At 31.1% G+C, this 24366-nt stretch overlaps 1 protein-coding gene across 1 annotated transcript in view; it reads left to right on the top strand.

Moving 5' to 3' along the window:
* The window catches only part of LOC148275450 (uncharacterized), a 57374-nt gene extending 37564 nt beyond the window's left edge, over window positions 1-19810 (top strand). The window contains exons 4-6 of the mRNA XM_088235698.1: window positions 8988-9139; window positions 18121-18182; window positions 18285-19810. Of these exons, the coding sequence (XP_088091824.1) occupies window positions 8988-9139; window positions 18121-18182; window positions 18285-19810 (1740 nt within the window). The remainder of the gene's footprint in view (window positions 1-8987; window positions 9140-18120; window positions 18183-18284) is intronic.
* The last annotated feature ends 4556 nt before the right edge of the window (window positions 19811-24366 follow it).

Here is a 24366-nt window from a genome sequence, read left to right on the forward strand (position 1 = left end):
GGCGGCCTTCGTGGTGTAGTGGTCAAGACGCTTGACTCACAGACGGAAGGTTCCGGGTTCGATTCCCGGTGAGAACACAAAAATTAAATGTGATTTTTCTCAAGCCTGGGTGTTCTGTGATGTAATTCACCACTGTAATTGGGCCTCCTGGCCTGTTGTGGTGCAAAAATAAAAATAAAATAAAATATGTGTGCCCTACTTTAAGATTTAAAAAAAAAAAAAAAAAAAATAAAGATCAGGATACGCTGCGATTGGTTTACTAATGCAGTGCCCTATGCACCATTAGGTGCGGAAAGGGAATGATGATGATGAATATTATACTTACGTATATTTGTTTATCTGAATAAAATATAAATAAAAATATATTGTGTTGTTGTAAATATTACATTTGACAATTTTTATCATAGAACCAAATAAAATAATAAATAAAAAATAAAAATAAACGAGGTTTCGCGTTCGATTCCGGATGAGAACACGAAAACTTTTTTTTTAATATTCTGGGAATTCTGTACTGTAATTCGCCACTGTAATTGGGTTGTTGAGCTACTGTGGTGCAAAAAAATAACTTTAATATTTCTAAAATATTTTTTTTTTATTAATATAGGTAGATAATCTCAAAGCAATGTACAAAAATTACCGTACGGAACCATTGGCGTACTAATTCAGTACGTTATAAACATTGGATGCGGATAAATAAATATAATTTTGTGTATGTAATATAATGATAATAAATAAATAAATAAATAAAATAAATGTCTTACGGTCTTACGTATACAGTAAATATGGCGGAAGCTAGATGTGCGTCTGTGTTTCAGATACAATTATGTTCTTAAAATAATTTTCTTGTTATTATCGCTTTAAGACTCCTATAGAAAATAATGTATGTTTACTGTTTGTATGAGCGTGACTAAATTTCTGCATAATTTAATTTGCTAAGCAGTATTTCACAAAGACAATCTGCTTTAACAAATTTTAATCACTTCTGCATTATGGTGCAGCAAACATTTGCAAACTAACTGCGGTGTCTCTAATATCTACATTACTATAGATTGCTAGTGAGAATCTCTGAAAACCAATAAGAATATATATAAACCAATAAGAAGCTCATACAAAAAACATTGCTTTTTTGTATAAGCAAAACCAATAGGAAGACCTTTTGTAAATAAAATAAAAATATTTTTTTCCTAATTAATAAATAATCCAGGACTAGTAACATGCTTTGTTTTATTACAAAAGCTAGCTGATATTTATTGGCCTAATATGTCGCTACAAATGATTTTGCCGGAGAAAGGTGATTATGATATTCGAAGCACGTGCCAGTTATTGTGTTTCTTGCCATCCGTAAAATCGTGACGTGTCGGAATAAAACAATTGATTGTATTTAGTAATTCTCCGCGCCTGATGGGGTCATCAACATTTTATTACAATTTTTTTCACACGCGGGCAAGGTAAACCCAATCATAGTGACAAATCGAAACACAAAAAAAAGCTTCAAGGTACATATTTAATTGCTGTAATTATCGAAAGCTTAAATCGGGATCTACGTATGTTTAGATCGCGTTTTAGTTTTACCATTCCGAATAAGGCTCGTATTACATAGGTCCAAAAGTGGTACAGTATCTTTTGCAAGATTTGGTTCAATAAGTATTCTCGTGTAATACATGAGTTGGGTGGAATCTGTGGTCAAATTAAAAACCATCGTAATATGTTTGATTTTTCAACAAATATTTGAACCGAGATTTTCCACGCATTAAATGTCTGTGCTCACGCCCTCGATACTGCTAACTTACAACATCAAATATCAACGCATTGTTGTTGCTTGTGTCATATTATTTAGCCTCTTTCTTATTTGTTTCACCGCATTTTTCCCTTCACATTTGCCTTTCTTTTCTAGAAATACTTTTTAGTAAGATTAACCACCCATGTTAATTTAGAAACCAATTTGTTGTTGACGGTTAAATGCAGATACATATATACATTTTCAATTAATTTGATTTATTTATAAATATGTACATTACAAATTTGACTATCTTAATTCATACGTATGGAAAATAAAATCAAAAGTAAATAAAACGTCATTAAAATTAGGAATTTACGAGTATAATGTTAGAAAAGTAAGAGCATTTGGTAACGATAAACTCCCTCAGAGACGTAAAAAATGACAAAATCTGAAGTAATATTGTTCAGCATAGAGATAGTTCTTCCATCAGGCATAACCATTGGCAGGTTAGATTAGTTATCAGTAGTCCTATTGCCGTTGTCACAAAACAGCTAGTTTTGTCAACTGCGAAAATGTCCGTTATCTGTTTGTACCGAAAACATCTACGCACTGAACATGTTTATACACAATTTTTAATCCCAGAAACCTCGTGAAAAACTTTAAATAAAATGGCACAATAATTATTGTACACGAAATTGCACAAAATTATGCCCAAGATCTAGTATCATTTTCTGACCCGTGAAATACGAATTTAAAATGCTTTTGTGAAGTATAGTTTTTCTGGTAATAAACATTTGTTCTTCTTCGATGATGCTACAACCCAAATCGAGCCTTTGCCTTATTCAACTTTCGCCTCAAACTCCGCCTGTCCTCAGCAGCCATTTTCCAATTTGCAACTTGTAGAAGCTGTGCTGCATCATTTTTTACTTCATCCTATCACCTCAGTTTAGGTCTTCCAATCCTTCTTTTACCCCATGAATTTCTAGTCATGACTCTTTGAGTTACTCGCGCATTAGGCATTCTTTGTACGTGTCCAGCCCATCTCAACCTGAGTTGTTTTATGTGCGTTGAGATACTAGGGGCTTCATATATGCTTTACAATTCGGCATTTTGCCTAATGCGCCACTCTTCTCTATCTTTTATGGGACCACAGATTTGTCGAAAAACTCCCCTTTCAAATATGTCCAGCATCTCAGCGTACTTTACCGTCAGGGTCAGTGCCTCGCATCCATACGCCAATACAGTCCTAATAATGTTGTTGTATTTATTTATTTTTTATTGTTTTTAACACTTTACATACATATACAGTTTATATACATACAATATTTACATACATATACAGTTTATATACATACAATATACCTTAAAGCAATTTCTTTCTACCTACCCAAATGGTTCAGTTTGAGAAAATAACAAGTACATGGACATATAAAAAATAACACTATACTATAAAGAGGGGAGAGGGGATGGGAAGAAAAAAAGAAGGATAAAGGAACAACTTAAATATTTAGATAGTGACATTTCAATCTTGACTTAAATGTAAATTAAGAAGGGGCATCTCTAACATTAGTGGGCAGATTATTCCACAATCGAGCAGCTATTACTGTGAAAGAGGAGGCAAGAAAATAAGAGCGATGAAAGGGTATTAAAAGGGTTCTCTCGTCACTAGACCGAAGAGATAGTCCGTGTTGTGATAAAAGTTGGAAGAGCTCTCTCAGATAAACAGGCGAAGTGGGATTATTTAAAATATTGTAAAGAAGTGATAGAATGTGAATGTTTGTTCTATGCCTAATACTGAGCCAGTGTAGTGTGATATTCGGTTATGTGGTCAAATTTGCGAAGGTCAAAGATATATCGCATACAAACATTTTGCAATCGTTCTAACTTATCGAGTAATTCAGAGTTGGCATCTGGATAACATACTTCCGCATAGTCAAGAAGTGGAATATAGTATAGGGTTATCTTCGTTTTCCAATGGACGCTTCTTGACTTAAACACTGGCAGCAAGGAGAAATATGTTCTGTTGCCCGCCAATATTCGTTTCTTTATTTATGTAGTTTACTCGTTACATTCCGTGAGAAGAGAGCCTAAGTACGAGAACTGGTCGACTACCTCAAAGGAGTTACTATCTCTGAACTGTAAGCATCTCTTGCTCTTTTGGATGGGTTTCGGCTTTGAGAGATAAACTTTGTTTTATCTTCATTCATTCTCAAGCCCACCTCGCACGCAGCGGTTTTCAAAGGCTAGAAGATTTTTTTGACAGCTATTAAGGATCTTCCAACAATATTTAGGTCATCTGCATATCCGGCTATACGAAAAATTTGTTCACACAATATTATGTGCCAAAAATAATTATATATTTTATGGTTGAGCACACCTATGATAACTCACTCCCGTGTATTGACCGTATAAAATGCGTGAATGCACTTAAGAACTCTTTCAAAAACACTCACGTCTCTTCATCTGATATAAGTACTTTAGAAACATCGCCAACGGCAACGTTTGACTCAAACTTGATAATCCGATGTCCTCTTTTAGTTGTTATTAAGTCCTTGTACGGATCACTAGATGGCGTCTAACTCTAATACACAATTCTATCAAGTTGAAAACAAAATATAACATAATCGTGTTCTCAATCGAATTATTATAAAGTAAATAGTATTTTTTGATAAACGATGCCTTTAAAACCGTTTAGTGCATTACGTTTTTAATTCACATATTTCAACTCAGTGATAAAAACTTATGCAGTTACGTATATTATATTTTTGTTGTAGATACAATAAGTGAAAATCAGTGATATTTTTTATTTGTTTTTCATGTGTTTTTTTATTTAATTTTATCGTAATCATAACCATCAGAGTTTGACGAAAACTTATTTAAATGGTTCAAAAACTGTTTTAACCCTTTCCCCGCGTTCAAAATTGTTGTATTTTATTTATTAATTTCAACTCTTATTTCGTTTTTAAGTTCAAATACTTATTTTTTTATTGACCATGAATATGCTTACTCTATACTTGATGAATACTTAAGCGACGAGCCTTTTTGATAATAAATAACTCACATATACTGTGAGCACTGCATAGTGCATAGTAGTGCTGTTATAGACTCCTCTCTTTTGGTTTTTCCCGTACTAAAACTTTTTTTTTGTAATATACAAGTTAGTTTTAAAAAACTAAAGTAAAGCAAAAGCTAAAACTAAGCAACACGTTATAACTGTAAAGTTGCTACATGTCGCTTAGTAACTTTTTACTTTTCAATATCGATATATACTCATACTACACACACACACATTCCAGTTCGATTGAATTCAATTCGATGAATTTATTTCAAATAACACATACATTACAAATTGAAATTCAAGACGTACCTATTATAAATAAAAAGACAAAAAATACATAAAGGAACTCTTGTCAAAGTAGTAGGAGAATCCTGCTCCGAAAAACCACTTCGGATGCATTGAACAGATCAAAATCCAGAGCGATGTTGTTTAGCATAGCGGTAGCCCTTCCAACAGGCATAACCATCTGTAGGTTGGTATTTTATATCGGAATATGAAACAATCTATGTTAACGCTGTCATAGGTTTTTATAAGAAACATATAAACCAATGCTCATCATAATCTCAAAATTATCGACCATACCGCGCAACAATCGATAAAAATGTGTAGTCAAATAAACATTCCTTCTAGTCTCTAAGCTGTTGTAGCCAAGCATATCCTGGAGAAACTCGGTCGGGTAGAGCCGAGGATAATACCCGCACTTTCTCATGTAGAGATATCTAAGAATTTTTTTTTCTATCATAAGAGACTTCAGTAAGTTTATGTTGTCCCTAAATATCGAGCCACTCTCGAGTCTACTTCGCACCAATTAGTTGTAAAGAGTTCTCAGTACACAGATATTTTCAAAAACCCACGTACACGCACTTTTATACATGTATACATACACATATAATATTTGAAAACGTTTAATAAAAAAAAAACAACTTCGTGTTAGATTAAAAGACGGGTAGAGATTTCACCTACTTAATTATTCCACGGCAAAGAATTAATAGCTTTTTGATGTAAATTACGTTGAAAGTTTAGACTGAAATATGCTAAAACTGTGAACTTAAGCTTTAAGCTATGTGTGATATTAAGCATTACTAAAACTGTGTGGCATGTTAGTGTTATGTTCACGATTAAAGTATTTCAAAACTTAAATTTTAATGATAGGCGTCCGGAGTTCTTAATGTATAATTATCTCCTTAGTAAAGTGATACTAAACATAATTTTGTGAAATTGATGACTTAATTATTACGAGTGACGTGTTTTGAGTAAAAGTGTAGTGAGTTGTCCAATTCGGTAATTGGTGCAAGATGTTGAAGTTTTGTTCTCCTGGTGGAAGACGAAAGGGATATTTGGTGGGTATATTTTATTTCGTGTCTGAGAAAACAATGAGGGTGTTCAGGAATTAAAAATAAATAAATTATTAGACAATCAAACTGGTTATAGCGCATATATTCAATGTTTTATAATTTTGAAATTACTCCGCTTGTGACGTCACAAGTTCTCTTCTGTGATTGGTAAGTTGGCTTCCCGTAAACCGGAAATCTATCACAACACTCTATCGTAGGTTGATTTAGAAGAAATTGTGACATAATTTAAAGTAGTTTATTTTAACATATTACAACAGAGATAAATAACATTTAAGAGAAGGTAATATAGAAGTCTAGGCAACTACAGGGCCGATGACCTGTCATTGGCTGGTTTAAGTGGCCACTTTACACACTGTGTAACATTCACCATTCTACCCATATTTGAACATCTATATTCCTTCAATTCTTTCATCTGTTGATGTTCCCGAAGTTAAAGAGCTGAAACCTTTATTTGTGCGGGTGAGATTCATCTAATTGAATTATTTCACCTATAAACTAGGCAACACCTGAAAATTTAATTTTTTCAATTTTTATACTTCTTCATGAACCAGGTGAATTTATCAACAATATTATATTTTGTTAACATATCTTCAGCTCCCCAGGGAGTTGAATCCAGTCCTTGTCTATAAACATTTGGTCAAACTCAAAATATTGTTGGTAGCTTATTTTAATTAAAGTCATTTTTATTAATTTTTTCGTCTATTTTCGATAAACTTCCCCATTCAATTAAACGCTTTAATTTGTACAGCGCGTAGGAAAACATTTTTTAATATATCCATAATATTTCATTCATGACTTCCTCATTCTTTAAATGAAAAAGAATCAGGATCTTTGACGAGAGTTTTCGACCCTCGGGTAATCCTTAGTAAGGAAATCGAGTGGAGATACGCCTCATTGTTTAGTGGTTCCACATTTGAGATCCCGGAGCAGTTGCCCGGAAAGGTCGACATAAAATATTGATTTTATTGTGGTTAACAATGCAATATTTCATTGTCCCTGGACTGGCACCTAAAACTTCAGGCTTACCACTTTACTATTAAGTAAAAAATGCTCCAGATACGCTGAATTTGATAATTGCAATGCAGTGCATTTTTCACCACTGTGTGCTGATATGTAAATGATACGAATCCAGTCAAATAAAAGGAAATAGATCCATTTTTTGGCAGGAAAACACCCTTTTAAATATAAACACTGTTACGTCATTTTACACGATTTCGAAATAACACGGTCCGAAAATTAAACTTAAATGAATTTAAGAAAATTATTTAAGCAATACGCAACAGAAATATAATTATACAAATCGTCATTGGAATGCATCTTTAACTTACTTGGTGTATAATATAAAATATGATGGTGAATCTTTGTTGCAATTTGTAAAGTATTTTCCTATGATGTTATCTTCTTTCTTACTATCTATTGGTCTGTTCTCCAGTGTTGTTTCTCCTGTAAGGTGGATTCTCAGTTGTCCTACCATCTTATGGTAAGTCTTCCACGAGGACAAGTACCGTGACGACTGATGATGCAGTGAAACATAAGAGGCATCCATTCTTTGGACATGACCGTACCAGTCTTACGATGTCCTCAGCCTCACATATCTCTCTTATTATGGTGTTCCTCACTCGTCCTCTTAGAGATTCTCGCCCTCAGTGTTTTCGTCTTGAAAGTTCTCAATACTTATTTAGTCCTGACTGTGTCTGCCCTTGCTTCGATGTCAAATATGTCATTATTGGTCTTACGCATGGTTGATGTTATATTCAAGAGAAAAAAAGGATTAATAAATAGTAAACAACTCCATCTTTTTAAAAACCTATTTTATGTAAGGAAACCTATCCAATTTTGTTATTTTTCAATACTTACATTACGCGGTACTGTAATAAAATGCATCCCCCGTGCAAAAGAGGTTCCAGTGAGTTTCATGTCAAGCATGTCGGAAATCAAACATAATAATTTATAAACAAATACGTTTATTTATTTTTTTGTTTATCTTTAGCTTTTTAATCTTTGTTTTCCATTGAACATGTTCTGTAACTTGAATTATAAAAATAAAACTATTATTTTATTGGTTGGTTGGAAGAAATTGCCATTTGGCAATAAGCCCGCCAATGTACAAATAACATTATGTACGAAAAGTTAAATAAATAAACAAACACGCTAACTTCTCAACCGAGAGGTGGATAACCAATACAAAAATGAAAGATATTATGCAATGATTATTAAATAAATTACGTTCCAATAGTCCTCAATAGTATGAAGAGAGAAAAAAGATCCACATTCTTGATTTGAGAAAGATTTTTCTGAATCCAAATGAGACAGCCAACTGTCTCATTTTTTGAGTGATAGACGTGACATGCTTGTTTTGTCAAAGATTTTAATTTCATTTTTTACATTGAAACTACAATGAGATCCCGACATTTTGTTTTTCACATTTAATGTGTAAGTGAATGCCCGTTTACGGGACCTGACATTAGAAAGTTATATCTACATATCCAATAATATCCATTATCATTTATGTACATTTACCAAAGAAATTGAATAAACGGGTAATTTAAAAAAAATCCACATTAATTAAAAATAAAATAAAATGGGATCCAAAGAAAATCGTTATTATTTATTGATTGAATAATTCGTATCACAATTAAATCAAACGTAAAATTGATACCGTCAAATGGTAGACATGAATATTAAAATTTTACGTTTTATTTTTGTGATTTTGAATAACGGCTTTTGAAAATATCAAAATCGAATGATTTTTTAGAATTTTATCAAACTACAGTCTTAATGATATTAGTCTTCTTATGTATTTGTATATACATTTTTTTACATTGTGGTTCATAACATTTTTGTCTGTTCCCAGGTAAACCCAGGAAGAAAAGCAGCACTTTCAGGAATAAGGGAAGGTGACGTCATATCCTCAATAAACAACGTTCCCGCCAAAAGCTTGACCAATGCGCAGGCGCACGCAATGCTCAAGAACTCGGGGGACATACTTAAACTTGGACTAAATGAGTAAGAAAATATTAATAATTATGTTAATCTTAACTAAGGGTTTACTTCTGAAGCGTAAGATTGATCATCGTATTGTAAACATAATCGTGATTCATCATAAATAATTGAACCTGCTTGTGATCCCGTAATTCACTACACTGATCAGAGATCATGACAATAAAAAAGATGTATCCAAAATTATACTCTTTGCAACCGAGACAGGGTTCAAACAAAATATTTTAAAAAATTACATAAATATATTTTTTACTTTATAGTACGACATTTTACGTTTATTTGTTTATGGTACATTGGAAGATTTAGACAATACAAATATCACCCTGTTAGCACTAAAATTAACACTTTAAACTAATTGAGCAGTTTGTTAGAAATGTGTTTTTTTTGTTTGTTTATTTAATGTTTATAATTAACTACACAATTAAAGATGGTGAACGGTAATTTATATTTTTTAGATTATAGTGCTTTCTATGTTTACTTTTGTATGGGTACTGTTGTGTACCATATTTACGTGTATATTTATTTTTATTTTTTATTAATAAATTTCATAAAAGTACATGTTTTTGTGAAATTCTAAACATATCTACTATTACACATCTAGTTAATGTTATTACTGTAACTCTCCAAAAAAAGAGACCAACTCTTGTGCTTGGAGAGTGACTTACACTGTTTTAGTTGTTTATTTATAGGAGTTTATATAATTTTAAATACGAGTACATGGAAAAAAAAAAACATAGGATATATAAAAAAAACATAAAACAATAATAAATTCATACTAATTAAAATTTAATGTTGTTTTTACACGTGTTCAAAAAATTTCTTTAGATTAACTTTAAATTTATTTATTGATAAATTATTTTAAATAGTTTTTAGTTCATTGGTTCAGTTTTTAGTATTTTTAATAATACTGAAAATGTACATTTTTAAACTCTCCTTTCCCTTCCTTATGCTACATTCATATTCGTCCTAAATTTTTACAATGTAGTTACCTGAAAAGTAAATAAAAAACAATCAGTAAAAAATTCCTCAGAACCTTAAAACAATACTGTACTGTGCTTTAAACTGTGCATGTACATTGTACGGCCATTATATCACATTGTCTTTAACTAATTGAGACCACCAAAATAATAAGCGTACAAACCTTTGACATTTAACTTAACCTTTATAATCCAATATTGAATAATTTAACTGTCGACTACTGTCTTTAAGCACCGTGAAAAATCCAGGTTATTATAATATTCCTGTGAAATATTAGTCACGCTGTCTCCTATAGTATAATACTAGTGTGTTTACTACTAGTACTTTGTACTTACAAGTACCACGCCCCATTCATCACGTAGCTGTAGTGTTAGAAAAAAATGATAATTTAGCATTAGGTAAAAAAGTAATATAGAACTAATCTCCCTCGATTTTCGTTTTCGGGAGCTTTTTTAAAAAGAAAACCATTTTTATATAACTACCAATAAAATTCCTTTGTTAAGTTTTTTTGTTCAAAAGTGCTTTCGCTTGTGCATGCATATTCAGTAGCTTAATCACAAGTAACTATCGACGTGGTAATAGGCGACGTGATTAAAATGTCTCACTATTGTTTTTTACCGTATTCGCGATCACAATGGAACATCCGTGAACGCCTAATATTAAATGTCAAAATCTTTACGTTTGCGACGTATAATCCTGCTGCGCAATCACATATTTGAATTTCACCGGTGTAAATATGAAAAATATTCCAATATTGCTATTTTTATTAATTAATTTATTGTTTATCATGCTATTTATTGCATTTATGTATTTGATACTACTTACTTTTTTGCAAATGCAATATATTGTATTATTTTTTTATAGTAAAAGCTGATTTTTCGCCAGTGAACTGTATTTATTTACGAGGAAAAAAAACAAACCGACACGAGCGTTGACTTAGAGATTACACACGCGTTGACTTATGACTACGATAACTTAAGCATGTTATTATTGTTCATTGTGATCGCTCAAATGCTTAGCATGTTTTTAAGCAAGTCGACAGTTATTTGTGATTGAGCTACTATAATGGTAAATTGATAACAATAGTTTCTACTTTCAACAATGTTTTGAGTATGTTCAAATGCTTGCAGACTGGCTGGATTTCCTCATTAGGGAGTTATGCATATAAAACTTTGTTGCAACAGAGAGGGAAAACATTTTTCAGAAGGAAATATGGAAGTCAAGGCATTTACAAGGCTTATGACCTGAAAAATAAATCAATTTGAATTGTTTTTTATTTTTACAAAAAGAGTTGTAAAAATTCGTTATTCTACATTTGTGATCCCGTTTTTCGTCTTAGTAGATATTTTTTTAATGTATTTTTTAATTTTTATGCAAAATTTACCCTAAAACTCATGCAATGGTAGCCGAAACGTTAGAACGGATCCAACTTATACAGGATCACCAAAAAATATAAATGTTGATAACAGTAACTGTGAAAATCTACGCACCTTCGTATTATGTAGATGGAGAAAAAAAAGAAAATAGATAAATACTTAAAAGTATATGTAACGGAGAAATAGAAATCAATCTAATTTTCTTGCCTCCTCTTTCACAGTAGTAGCCGCTCGAGTGTGGAATAATCTACCCACTAATGTTAGAGACCCCTTCTTTATTTACATTTAAGTCAATATTGAGATGTCACTATCTAAATATTTAAATTGTTCCTTTATCCTTCTTCTTTCCTTTCCATCCCCTCTCCTCTCTTCATAGTATAGTGTTAATTTTTTAAAATATAAATTTATTTTTGTTAATCTTTGCTTTTAATTTTTGTACAAAATTGTAAGATTCAATATGTCCATGTATTTATAATTTTCTCAAACTGAACGGTTTGGGTGGGTAGGAAAAAATTGCCTTAAGGCAATATGCCCGCCCTTATATGAATATAAATTGTATATGTATATAAAGTGTCAAATAAAATAAATCAATCGAAACAAGTACTTTGAAATAAAAAAAAAACCTTCCTAGATATTCTTGGCGTGAGTACCTACGGCCCGTTGTATTGCTGTAAACTGTAGCTAGCTTCGTAATCATGGAATGGTTTTTCTCCGTCAGCGGGTGGCGTATTATTACTCTTAGCTGTAAACGATGCGCCTCTAGCTACAGCCCGGCTTCGTGTATTTTAACATGAGCATTGGACATTCGACATAGTTAATTTGTCAACCCACGGTGAGATTCGTGTACGCGGCTTGCGCTAGGCGAGCGGAAGTTGTCGCTACTCCCAGGGAATAAATAATCGACTAAATGCCAAAGCGTCACACTGCACAATGTACGGGCCACCACCCAGTATACCTGCGGCTGCAGGGTTATGCCAAGGGTATTCAAGTAAAACAAAACAGAATTTTATTAAATGCATTACTTTCTAAGATTTATGACTGTTTATTTATTTACTTTTAAATTAATCATTTACTAAATTTATATAAACAGCGGTGAAAAAATTACAACAAAAAACGTAATATGTATTTAAATTTTTTTTTTAAACAAAAGTAAACATAAATATAAAATTATAATGAAAAGTAACATCTGTAAAAAAAAAAAATATCTACGTATGTGATAAAAAGGTAAATTGAATCAACCAACAGTTTCCATGAAAAGCTGAGATTTAAAACTTAGCTTTTTCTTAAAAATAACCGTTTTGTAATAAAACTTATAATTGACAAAAAAAGATGCGGAAAGAAAGGGTCGTGGTCCTGTGGCTAGTGTATTGGACTTACGGACTGAAGGTCTGTGGTTCGAATCCCACTCTGCCCCAACTCGATTCCCATTTTCTAATAGTGAGTTATTTACAACTCGTTGAAAATGGCCTTCAAAATTAAATATTCTGGTAAATCATAAGAACGCAAATGTTTCTTATTAAAAAAAAATCGAATGATTTAAAATAACAAAATAATAACATTTATTTTAATAACGTTTATAAATAGAGCCATTAAAATAGCGCTAAAGAAAGGTATTATAAAATATAAAAATATGCGAGAAGAACTCGATTGGATAGCAATTAATATGAGACATATATATTATTTATGCTTGTTTTTGAACAATCGAATGCCCAAATATTTAATTGATAATATGACGTAAGTTTTTTCTACAAGTGTATAACTAGAAATAAAGCTGAAATTAAAAAAAGAATCCCAAAATTGTATTATGTATAAAGGTTTAAAAATGTATGAAGGAATGCCTGAATGTATGAAGAATGAAAAAAGTTTATGTAAATTTAAAACGAAATGTTATGTTTACTGTGAGATTATGTAAATAATGTGAATGTTTTATTATTTTCTGATTTTTCTTTTAATTCCTACAAGTTTTTTTCTTCTTATTTACTCGTATATTCAAAATTATATAAATTCCAATTAATAAATAACTATAACAGTGTAAATCACTCTCCAAGCATAAGAGTTAGTTTCTTTTTTTGGTGAGTTGAAGTTATAACATTTACTAGATCTATAAAAAGAGATTTCTGTAGATTAAAAAAACATGTAACATTTATGAAAAAATATATTGATTAATAAAAAATAAAAATAAATTTAAAAAAAATAATATTAGTTTATGTACTAAGTAAGTACTAAGTAAACTAAATTAGCTTACTTAAGAAATAAATAAATAAAATATACAAATTTTAATACAAAATAATTATGACTAATATAAATATATCATCGTTCCCGGAATTGTATCTAAAACCTAAGACTAATCACATCATCTTCCATGTAAAAAATCCTCAAAATTCGTTGCAATCGTAGCACAACCAAAGCAGTGCAGGGAAATTGTAATCATGGCCTGTTACTATTTCTGGCTCAAGTGATCACAAAATGATATAATATCGTCCCCGTTCTGCAACAAACGTCCAAATTTGTTTTTTTCAAATAACTTTCGAATGCTACTTTATTCAAAGATTTGAGCTCTGTCAATTAATTGGCCAAACCCATTTTTAATACATCGCGTCGGCTTCATTCCGTTGCAAAGTGCTAAAAACAAGTGTGTATTATATTATTTGATGTACATCTTATCAACGATAATTTTCTAAATAAGAGGAGTGTAAGTGAACGCATATGTACACCCTTGTTTCAGCATTTCATGGTATCCACAAATTAGAGTTATTTATATGCATAAACTTTGAACGATACTTTGCTCAGAAAGACAGCTTATACGCAATGTTTATAAAGTACATATATTCAGATTTTGTATATGTATTTATAATGAATTAAGGTTATTAGTTAGAATACAGACAATGAAATATTTTAATAATAAAGAAAACCTGCTTTAACAAAATAGTGTGTTAATTAAACGTAAAACATTAAGGTCAGTTATATGCCATAAATACATATATTGAACAAATTACAACAGGGATGGAAAATACCTTAAATAAGGAAATATGGAAGTCAAGGCATTTACAGGGCTTATGACCTGTCATTGGCTGGTTTAAGTGGCCACTTTACACACTGTGTAACATTCACCATTTTGCCTATGTTTGAACATCCACATTTCTTCGATTGTTCCATTTGTTGATTTTGCCACTTAAACTAGCCAATGACAGGTCATAAGCCCTATAAATGCCTTGACTTCCATATTCCCTCATTTAAGGTATTTTCCATCCCTGTTGTAATTTGTTAATCTCAATGACTCCCGAGGGGGTGAAATCCACATATATTTAAATTTATTGCAACAGAGAGGGAAAACGTTTTTGAGAAGGGAATATGGAAGTCTCGGCATTTACAGGGCTTATGATCTGTCATTGGCTGGTTTAAGTAGCCACTTTACACGCTTTGTAACAGTCACCATTATGCCCATGTTCTAACATCTATATTTCCTCAACTCTTCCATCTGTTGACTTTTGTGAATATATTTACTGTAAGTAAAGTATGTTGTATGTGGTTGTAATGGTCAGGGCGTTTGCCTACCATGCAAGTGGTCTCGGGTTCGATTCCAGACATGGTTGAAATGAAATATTCTTGTGTAAAAATGTGTTTTTACACAATAATATTTCTTGGTTCCTGGACTGGCACCTAAAGCGTAAGACTGAGCATCTTACCCTCATGTACAAAAAAAGTTATCAAGATAGGCTGCGGTTGGTGTACTAATGCAGTATCCTATGCACCATTGGGTGCAGAAAGGGGAATGACGATAAGTAAAGATATGTCTCCGGACAGATAAAAAACACGAGTGTGAAAAAGAACCACAATCCTGGATAATAATAACCATAATCCTTAATTGATGTGCCATCGTTACTGGAACGAGTGGCATTCAATGTTCCAATCCACCGGTTGCGAAATAATAATGTCCTGTTCCTTGATCAACACAGCACAAACTATGGCTTGCATGCACCAATGTTCCAATTGTGTCGTATTTTAAACTCGAGACAAGATCTGGACTTTTTTGAAGTCTTTATAGATTTAAAAAATCACTAAGATAGACTGGATCTTGTCTTGAGGTAGTAATTTTTATTTTTTCGGCCCTAGCTTTAATTTTATTTAGTAGATTTTATTTTATCAGCACCTGTATTTATTATTAAAAAAAAGGATTTACCATCGTTAGAATGGACTGCATAAGTCCGTCAAATAAATATATAAAAAAGCATTTCTGACTCGATCGCTACTCTCACGTAAAAATCTAGAATTTTTTTTTCATATATTTTCTATTCATTCAAAATTATATTCGTTTACATATTTATGAGCTTATTAAGGCTTTTAGGCTGTGCCCGTGTTAAGCCATAATAATTAACAATAAAAAATAAAACGTGAACAAAAATTAATTGAATTATAATAACACGTGATTCAATAGAATAAAAATCCAGAAAAACATACATACAAAAGATATCGTTAAATAAATCAAGATATATAGATAATGTATTCTCAAAATACAAGTTTAAATTAAAAATTACCCTTAGTGCACAATTTAAAACAATTAAGACTCAAAATTTTCTCTATTGCTCTGCATTAACCAATTGCATTAACCAATGAACACGCCTTTTGAATATAATATTGTTTTTAGAATTTATTAGAGAATAATAAGTGGAGATAAGTCTGCCTAATTGTATAGTAGTTGTCGCGATGAATCTCACCCGCATAAATAAAGGTTTCAACTCTTTAACTTCACAAACATCAACAAATGAAAGAGTAAAGATGTTCAAATATGGGCAGAATTGTGAATGTTACACAATGTGTAAAATGGCCACTTCAACCAGCCAATGACAAATCATAAGCCCTGTAGATGCCTAGACTTCTGTATTACCTTCTCTAAAATGTTTTTTATCTCTGTTGTAATATGCTAATGAAATTTATGCATTAAAAAAAAAATGAAAAAAAGTCACATATTTTTCTACTGTTTGACAGTAATAAATTAGTTACGACTGTTCAACATATTTAATTGCTTCAACAAAGTAAAAAGCTTTCACATAAATGAATAAACCAAGATTTTTTATTAAAGTTTTTGATTATTTGTAGGATTTTTATGGTTTTCCTGTATTTATTTATGTATTTAGATTGAGGGCATACTTCTCGGAGGTCGCTGTGAACTAGCGCAACAATCTAGGTGCTGTGACATGTTTTGCAAACTGTGCTAAACTGTTTATAATAATATGTATAATGTATAGGTAAGGAGTACTCGTTGTCTAGGCTTTAGGCCTTTAGACATTCCAGGCTTCCGTTTTCTCATTCTACACGATACACATAGGTTTCATACGCACACCTACGCGACGCCTTTTTAGGAATTTCGTACGAAGATACAAGATACTGGGACCTTCCTATCGATAACATGCTTAGAAAGACTTTTATGGTTTTAAAGAAAGCTGTTCTTACCCTTTGTTGCATAAAAGCTACTCTAATATTTGAGATTTTATTATGTATTTTGAAAAAGAATCCTATCATTTTTACAACGATTATAATAATGACGGTTATATGATATTTATATAAAAGATATAATATGAATCTCACCCACACGATAAAGGTTTCAGCTCTTTTACTTCGCAAAAGTTAACAAATATAAGGGTTGAGGAAATGTGCGTGTTTAAACATAGGCACAAAGGTAAATATTACATAGTGAGTAAAGTGGCTACTAAAAAACAACAAATGACATGTCATAAGCCTTGTAAAGGCCAAGACTTCTCTATTCTCTTTTTTAAAATGTTTTCCCTCTCAGTTGCAACAAATTTAGATGGTAAAAATATAGTTTTTTATTTTAAAATATAGGGAATGAAATTTGAAATTCGATTTGTAAGAAACCAATTTTTAAACTGGTATTAATTCATTTAAGACTTTAAATACAAAAAATAAGTATTTTAACGGACTAATTGCTAAAAGCAATATCTTCCAGCCAACCAAAACACATACTGGTCAAAATAAGAGATCGGTCATAATTTTGTATTGAAAAACCATAAATATCAAAAGATACATACGTATGTGAAAATAAAATAAAAAATAAAAAATAAAATAAAGAAGATAACGGCTATGTTTAATTGGAAGATAAGGCTTGGACATATTAACATCAATAAAAATATAAAAAAAGTACATTATGTTATGCATATGAAATGATGAGAAATGTGGGATCAGATAATGAGTTTGGAAGTTTGATTTAATTCCCTCGAAGACGAAGTATTTACGAGTTTACTGTAAGATACAAAATACGTTTACACAAAAAAAAATACATAGATATTACACAAACCTACAGCACTGAGGAGTTAAGATTTAACACATGAGTTTTTTATACAATAAAATTATGTAGTTGTTTTTTTTTAATATGTCAAATAAATAAAAACAAAAAAGCTCGTTAAAATTTTACTGTTCATTATTTATCTATGCAACTTTCGAAAATTGAAAAACACTGATTGATAAAGCATAAATGCTGAACTTCACTTTCTGCGTAAAGTGCTAACTTAAACCAGGCAATGAAACGTTTTTCGTAAATGTCTAGACTACCATATAAACCCTTGTAATTCCTTTGCCCGTAATAAGATGTCTTATTTTGAAATGTCTTTTTTGCAGAGATTCTGTTGGTTCACCCCGAAGAAGAAGTGTTGGCAAATCAAACGGATTAGAATTAAAAAGTACGTAATCGTTGACTAATCTAGCTTTTATAAATAACCTTCCTTTGATGAGGTTAAATTGTATCATAAATTAGCAAAACTAATTTCGTTTTTTTTTCACAGGACCATCACAGATTATTGCCGAAACTCAAGGAAAATCCACTCCTCAAACACCCGTACTGACAAGACCTGAATCAAAACCTTCCTTTCCGACAACACCCAATATAGAATATCCACCGCAAACAGCTTTAATGCATAATTCCTCTTCTCCGTTTACTTCGTCTAGCAACAGTGTATTTCGAGAGATTCCTCCTCATTTTACATCTCAAAATATATCTCAAACAGTTCCTTCTACAGCTTCGCCTTTCTCTTTATCTAACCAAAGCTTAAATAACATCTCGCCAAATTATTCTTCCTTAGTATCCCAACAAAACGGTTTAATTCAACAAATATCTCCTTCTAAATTTGACCATTCGCCTACTGCATTTAGATCTTCTCCATTTGAAAACGAGCTTAATACGTTTTCATCTTCTCAAAATATTTTAACTGAATCTAAATTAAGCCCTTCATCTTTTTCTGCAACTCTTACTTTGCGATCTCCACCAATTTCTGGATCTTCTCCAAGTAAAACTCATGTCTCTCCAATAAGAAAGGTTTCTCCATTCGCGTCATTAGAATCAACTTCTTTTGTGAAATCATCGATTCGACCAAGTATAACAATGCCTACCATAACGCCTCCCACTATATCTTTTCCTGCTTATGCTTCAAGTGAATCGGATTGTAATAGAATAAGTTCTCAACAATACAATGCTCATAATTTATTGAATTCTTCTACGTCGTCTCCATTCCCAACATCTTTGCAAACATCTCCTAACTTGGCATTCTCTAATGCCGATTTGAATACTACGCATACTAGTTTAGGATACATACCAACATATAATACCGATTTTAAAACGTCTCCCCGTTCTCCGATAAGCTCCATGCCGTACATACCCGCAAGTGGTCAAACGTCTTCAACGAATGTTTGGTCGAAGAGCACGGTTTCTTTACCAGTGTCTTCGAATTCGACGCTTGCAATAAATAATGGATATTCAACTAACGCATCTCATTCACCTTCGAAAGATCTAGTTCATAATCAATTTTCTTCATACTTCCCACTAAGTAGTAATAATTCTTCAGTTACTAATTCTCACAAGCCTTTAAATACAACAGCCTCTACCTCACCATTCGCTTATCCTAATACTTTACCTACTATTAATTCTGCGCCTATATCTTCTACACTAACGACTAAGACTAATAGGCAATCTTCTCCATTTAACGTCTCGAACGCTTCAAATAATAAACAGAGCTCTATTGGTTTGACTTCGACTCCATCGAATCCTAAAAGCTCCTTATCTTCGATGCAGTTTCCTCACTACCTTTTATATTCTACCCCGACGACTACTATTAAATCTACCAATCCGTTCATCACCAATGAGTATTTAGTTACGAAAACAGAGATATCAGAACAGTCCATTACAGAAACCGAAGAGGTAACTACTACCAAAAAGATGTCTCTAAATGGATACGAAGAGCCATCATCTCAAGCATTCGATAAGGCGCTGAGTGCATTGAGGATGAACGGGGGCTGTAATGGTAAGTTACGTTAATTTTATTCATGTTTACAAATCTTAACTTGAACGTGTTTTAAAATTAACCAAACATTTTAGGTAAATGAGTTTTATAATTCTGAGCACGTTACCAGCATCACGCATATTATTTTCAATAAACTATACATAAACGTGACATAAAAAAGTAAAAAAAAACATACCTTATTTGGTAGATTTTTTTTACAGTTTTTTGTTCATAAATTTGTATAAACTACTTGAATTTTGAGTTATACGTGGACTGGTTTCGAAATATCAACAACATTAAGAGTTTAACAATTTTTTTACCGAAAAGCGTAAAATGTCACAATATCTGTTTTTTATGTAAAAACTTTGTTTTTCGATTTAATAGGTTCATTGTAAGAATAGTTTTTGGAGGCAGATGTATTTTAATTTTAATCCACATGTTTACATTTTTTCTCGCCTGGGCTGCTCGTGGATGGTGCACGTTAATGAAATTAATGTAAACATGTTTAATATATCAAATTGAATGATTTGAAAATGTTATTCTTGTGAAACTTTGTAAGCTTCGTAAAATGGAACTAAGTAGTAAATAAAGTTATTTTACAAGACAGAATTGGTCGTTTAGCAAGACTGTTGCAATATATGCCATGGGTAAAGTCAAGCACTTAAATTATGACTTATCTCTTTATTGATCAAGCACATGATATCTCATGAAGATGAGATCACATAGTATCAATTGATATTGAATTTTCAACGGCCATTAGTATCATTCGTCACACTTAATTACCGAAGAATATTTTGTTTAATTGTACGAGGTGCCTAATTACAAAAACCGGTTAGAATTAATGATCGTATACGTTCATTTGAAATATTTACCATGGAAAATACACTAAAGTTCAAATTAATTAACAGGAATACTGATTTCAAAATCATTTTTTAAAATATGGCTTTTATAAGTTTGTTTTAAATATTCTTTCATAATAATTACTATATGAGTATAAAACAAAGCATTTTTCATTTCAAATTTTTAAAGTTGCGCTGTTATAAATAAGGTACTAAATAAACATTTTTAATAAGATACAAAAATGAACTCTCGTATTTTTGTTTTTTTTTTTTACCTATGTAAAATTCATAAAGCCTTTATGCATAACCTAAAGGTTTTTTTTAAAATTAGAAAATGCGAAAAAATATAAATTAGGTAGTAGTGTGCATGTAAAAAGATTATTAATTATAAATTCACCCCGTATTTATTTATATTTATATCTTACCGGTTTCAAAAGCTAATGATTTTACTAGTAATGTATTTTTAATTAAAACCCTACGGGGAGTTATCGTTTTTCACAATGAGGAAGTTCAGTGTTTTTTTTTTTTTTTTATTTGTTAATAGAATATTAAACTAAGCCAAATATTTTTATTTAAAATTTTTATATATCTTTATTATCAGCGTTATGATTTTTTTTAAAGTTTTGTATTTTTGAAATATCTCCGCGTGTGACGTCAGAAGTTGTTCTATGAGTTTACGGTGACCAAACCGGATATCCTTTAAAGTCCTCGTATCATTGAATGGTTCATATGAACCAGTGACGTCATTCAAAGTAGTGCGTTTTTATTAAAATATTTTTTATTATTTTTTTCGTATATTTTAAATAAGTTTTACTATAAAATTGAATGCTCTAATTTTTACGGCGCGCAAGAAAACATTTTTTGTATCCAATTTCTCGTAGGGCAGAAGTTATTCATTACATGAAAACATCGACGTATTTATAGCTTTCACAAGGAGGGTGTTCTAGAAAAATTAATATAAAAGGCTCGTCAGGAACTTCTTCGTGTTCATGCGGATAAAGAATACAGTCCTATGTGTGCAATTAAACCGAAACCATGGACGAGTGTTTTCTACTCGATGCGATGGCAGCTCTCAGGTAAAAATCCTGCGTAAGGAAATCGAGTGGAAATAAATTCGCTTCGTTGTGTAGTAGTCGGCCGGTTTGTCGACCATTCTTGGGTTCTATTCCTAGCAGGCTGGTTTAAACTGTAATGTTTCTTATCACATTATCTTCTAGTACCAGATGATCGAAATACGCTGCCTTTGGTTTACAAATGCAATGCCTTATACTACACTGGGTGTTATAAAATTATAAAGATTGCTATAATCTATGAAAAACCTTGTATTCCCATCGATTTTCATTTTTAAGAAATCTCATATTATTAATGCTTAGGTCAAAAATTGATAGAAATGGCTTGTGGGGTTTTCAAAATTCGTTGTATCTAGTGTAAAATACTTTTCGATGGGGGAGTTATGAACAATCTATACTCCTAATATATAATAATAATATTTACTAACCATAATATACAATGTGATAAATACAAAACCAAACATTTGTATACATAGTTAAATGGCGGACTTATTGCCACTAGTAATTTCTTACAGCCTGACAAAAAACAAACGAAAAATACAATAATAATTAAAAATAAATTGAAATATAAAAAAAAAACAAAAAAGGTTCAGAAAACACAATCTATAAAATTATATAACATTATGGTGTCTACTGCTTTCATTATTTACATTTAATTCATTTTATTTATTTAATTGCATCTTCCAAATAATCATATTATATACGTCGTTGCATGCAAACATACCTATGTAATTCCATATATTATTAATATTACGTCAGCCTCGTGATGTGATGGTCAGCGCGTTTGCCTACCATGCAATAGGTCTCGGGTTCGATTCCCGACATGGTTAATATTTTAAATATTTACTTTTATTTATGCATACAAAATAATTTATTTTTGAAAGTAAGTAAGTGCAAATCAATTACTTTCCGTCGAAAAAAACCCCTATTATGTATGAATACACTATAAATTACATATTGCTTGAAAGAGTGAGCGAAATAATAGACCTAAACTAGATTTCGTTAACCATATTAACAACATAACAAACAAAAGCATGAAAACATTAGGTATCGTGGTTCGCATTGTCAAATACTTTAATTCGGTTAAAGTAATAAATATTTTTTATGTAGCACTAGTTCATTGTCAGTTAGAATATAATTCCACTGTGTGGTCTCGTCAGTATAAATTACACTTAAGGAACATAGAGAGAATTCAAAGAAAGTATTTGGGATTCGTAAATTTTAAATTCAATATTATTCCCTTAGAAAACATAAATAACGTATCTATTAGACACTTTAAATTTAATTTTACTAGAAGATCGTAGAAAAATAAATGACCTTCTTTTTTTTATTCTAAATTTTAAATTCGGAGCTCGATTGTTGTAAACTGCTGAATTTTATTAACTTCAAAATACCGAATCGAGTTACTAAAAGTTTTAAGTTGTTTGCACATACGTAGGTACTAGCTATGCACGACACTCGCTGATTCCGTGTTTACATTCCTTAGCCAACAATTTACTTGTGATTTAGACATTTTTAATACAGAAATTATTCATTTTAAAACTTTTTTAAATGCATCACTTTTTATAATATATAAAATATTATAACTATTTATTAAAGTCGTAATAAAATTTCCTTTTTGTGCAATTTTTTCTCTGTTTTTGACGTGTATTATTATCTTATCTCTTTCTGAAATTAATTTAAATATTTTTGTTTACCCTTAATTATAATATTAATTTATTTATTCTTACTGTTAACTAATTTTTTATATTTGTTTTTAACATTAATTTGTTAATACCATTTTTTCATGTATACATATTTATACGTATATACTCGTATTACAATTAAAATTATTTTTGGTTTAAATTCTTTATAAGTTGTTAACAATTTGCTTTTTAATTCTAACATTTTTCTAATAAACATATTTTCTTCTTTTTTACTTTGCAAAGTTTCACTTTGTATTTTGCATTGCAGCATGTTTTTTTATTACCACTAGTAAACAAAAAAAAATATTTAAAAAAATAAATTATTACTTACCATATTTGTACTTACCTGTATAATTTTTGTAAATGCCCCTTGGGCGTATTGTAGAATTAAATAAATAAAAAATAATAAAAGGGTGTTTTACACTAGAATACTTTAAAGTCCTTGGACTGGCATCTGAAGCGTAAGGCTGATCATCTTACCTTCATGTAACAAAAATAATCAAGATACGCTGCGATTGGTGCACCAATACATTGCCCTATGTATCATTAGGTGCGGAAAGGGAATGCTGATGATGATTTATTATTAAACCTAAGTGCAAGCAGGTAACATGGCAAAACAGCTATCGAAACTAAAACATTTTTCTATAAATTACTGATCTTGTTTGATTAACTTTATATTTTCTTTTGGGTTCTGTGGTTTCTTCGTGTTTACTAAACATCTCTGTTTTTCAAATCCTCACATGCCAAACGGTACACACGTACAAACAAAATGGTAAACTTGTAAGTAGAAACTTAGACATGTACCGTCTTAATGTTCCAACTCCCAACTTTACGTGTTCTAAGTTCAATGAAGAATCTAAAGACTGCCAGGTTCCTGTAAATATAAAAGTTTGTTCTTCAAAGACTTCCAAGATAACATATGAACTAAATAAGTAATAAGTTTTATAAGTACACCACAACAAAGTAATAACTTAACTAAATAAAATACAACGATAAA

Source organism: Micrasema longulum, unplaced genomic scaffold (assembly GCF_059751315.1).
Source record: "Micrasema longulum isolate JH-2025_06_02 unplaced genomic scaffold, ASM5975131v1 h1tg001417l, whole genome shotgun sequence".
NCBI classification, from domain to species: domain Eukaryota; kingdom Metazoa; phylum Arthropoda; class Insecta; order Trichoptera; family Brachycentridae; genus Micrasema; species Micrasema longulum.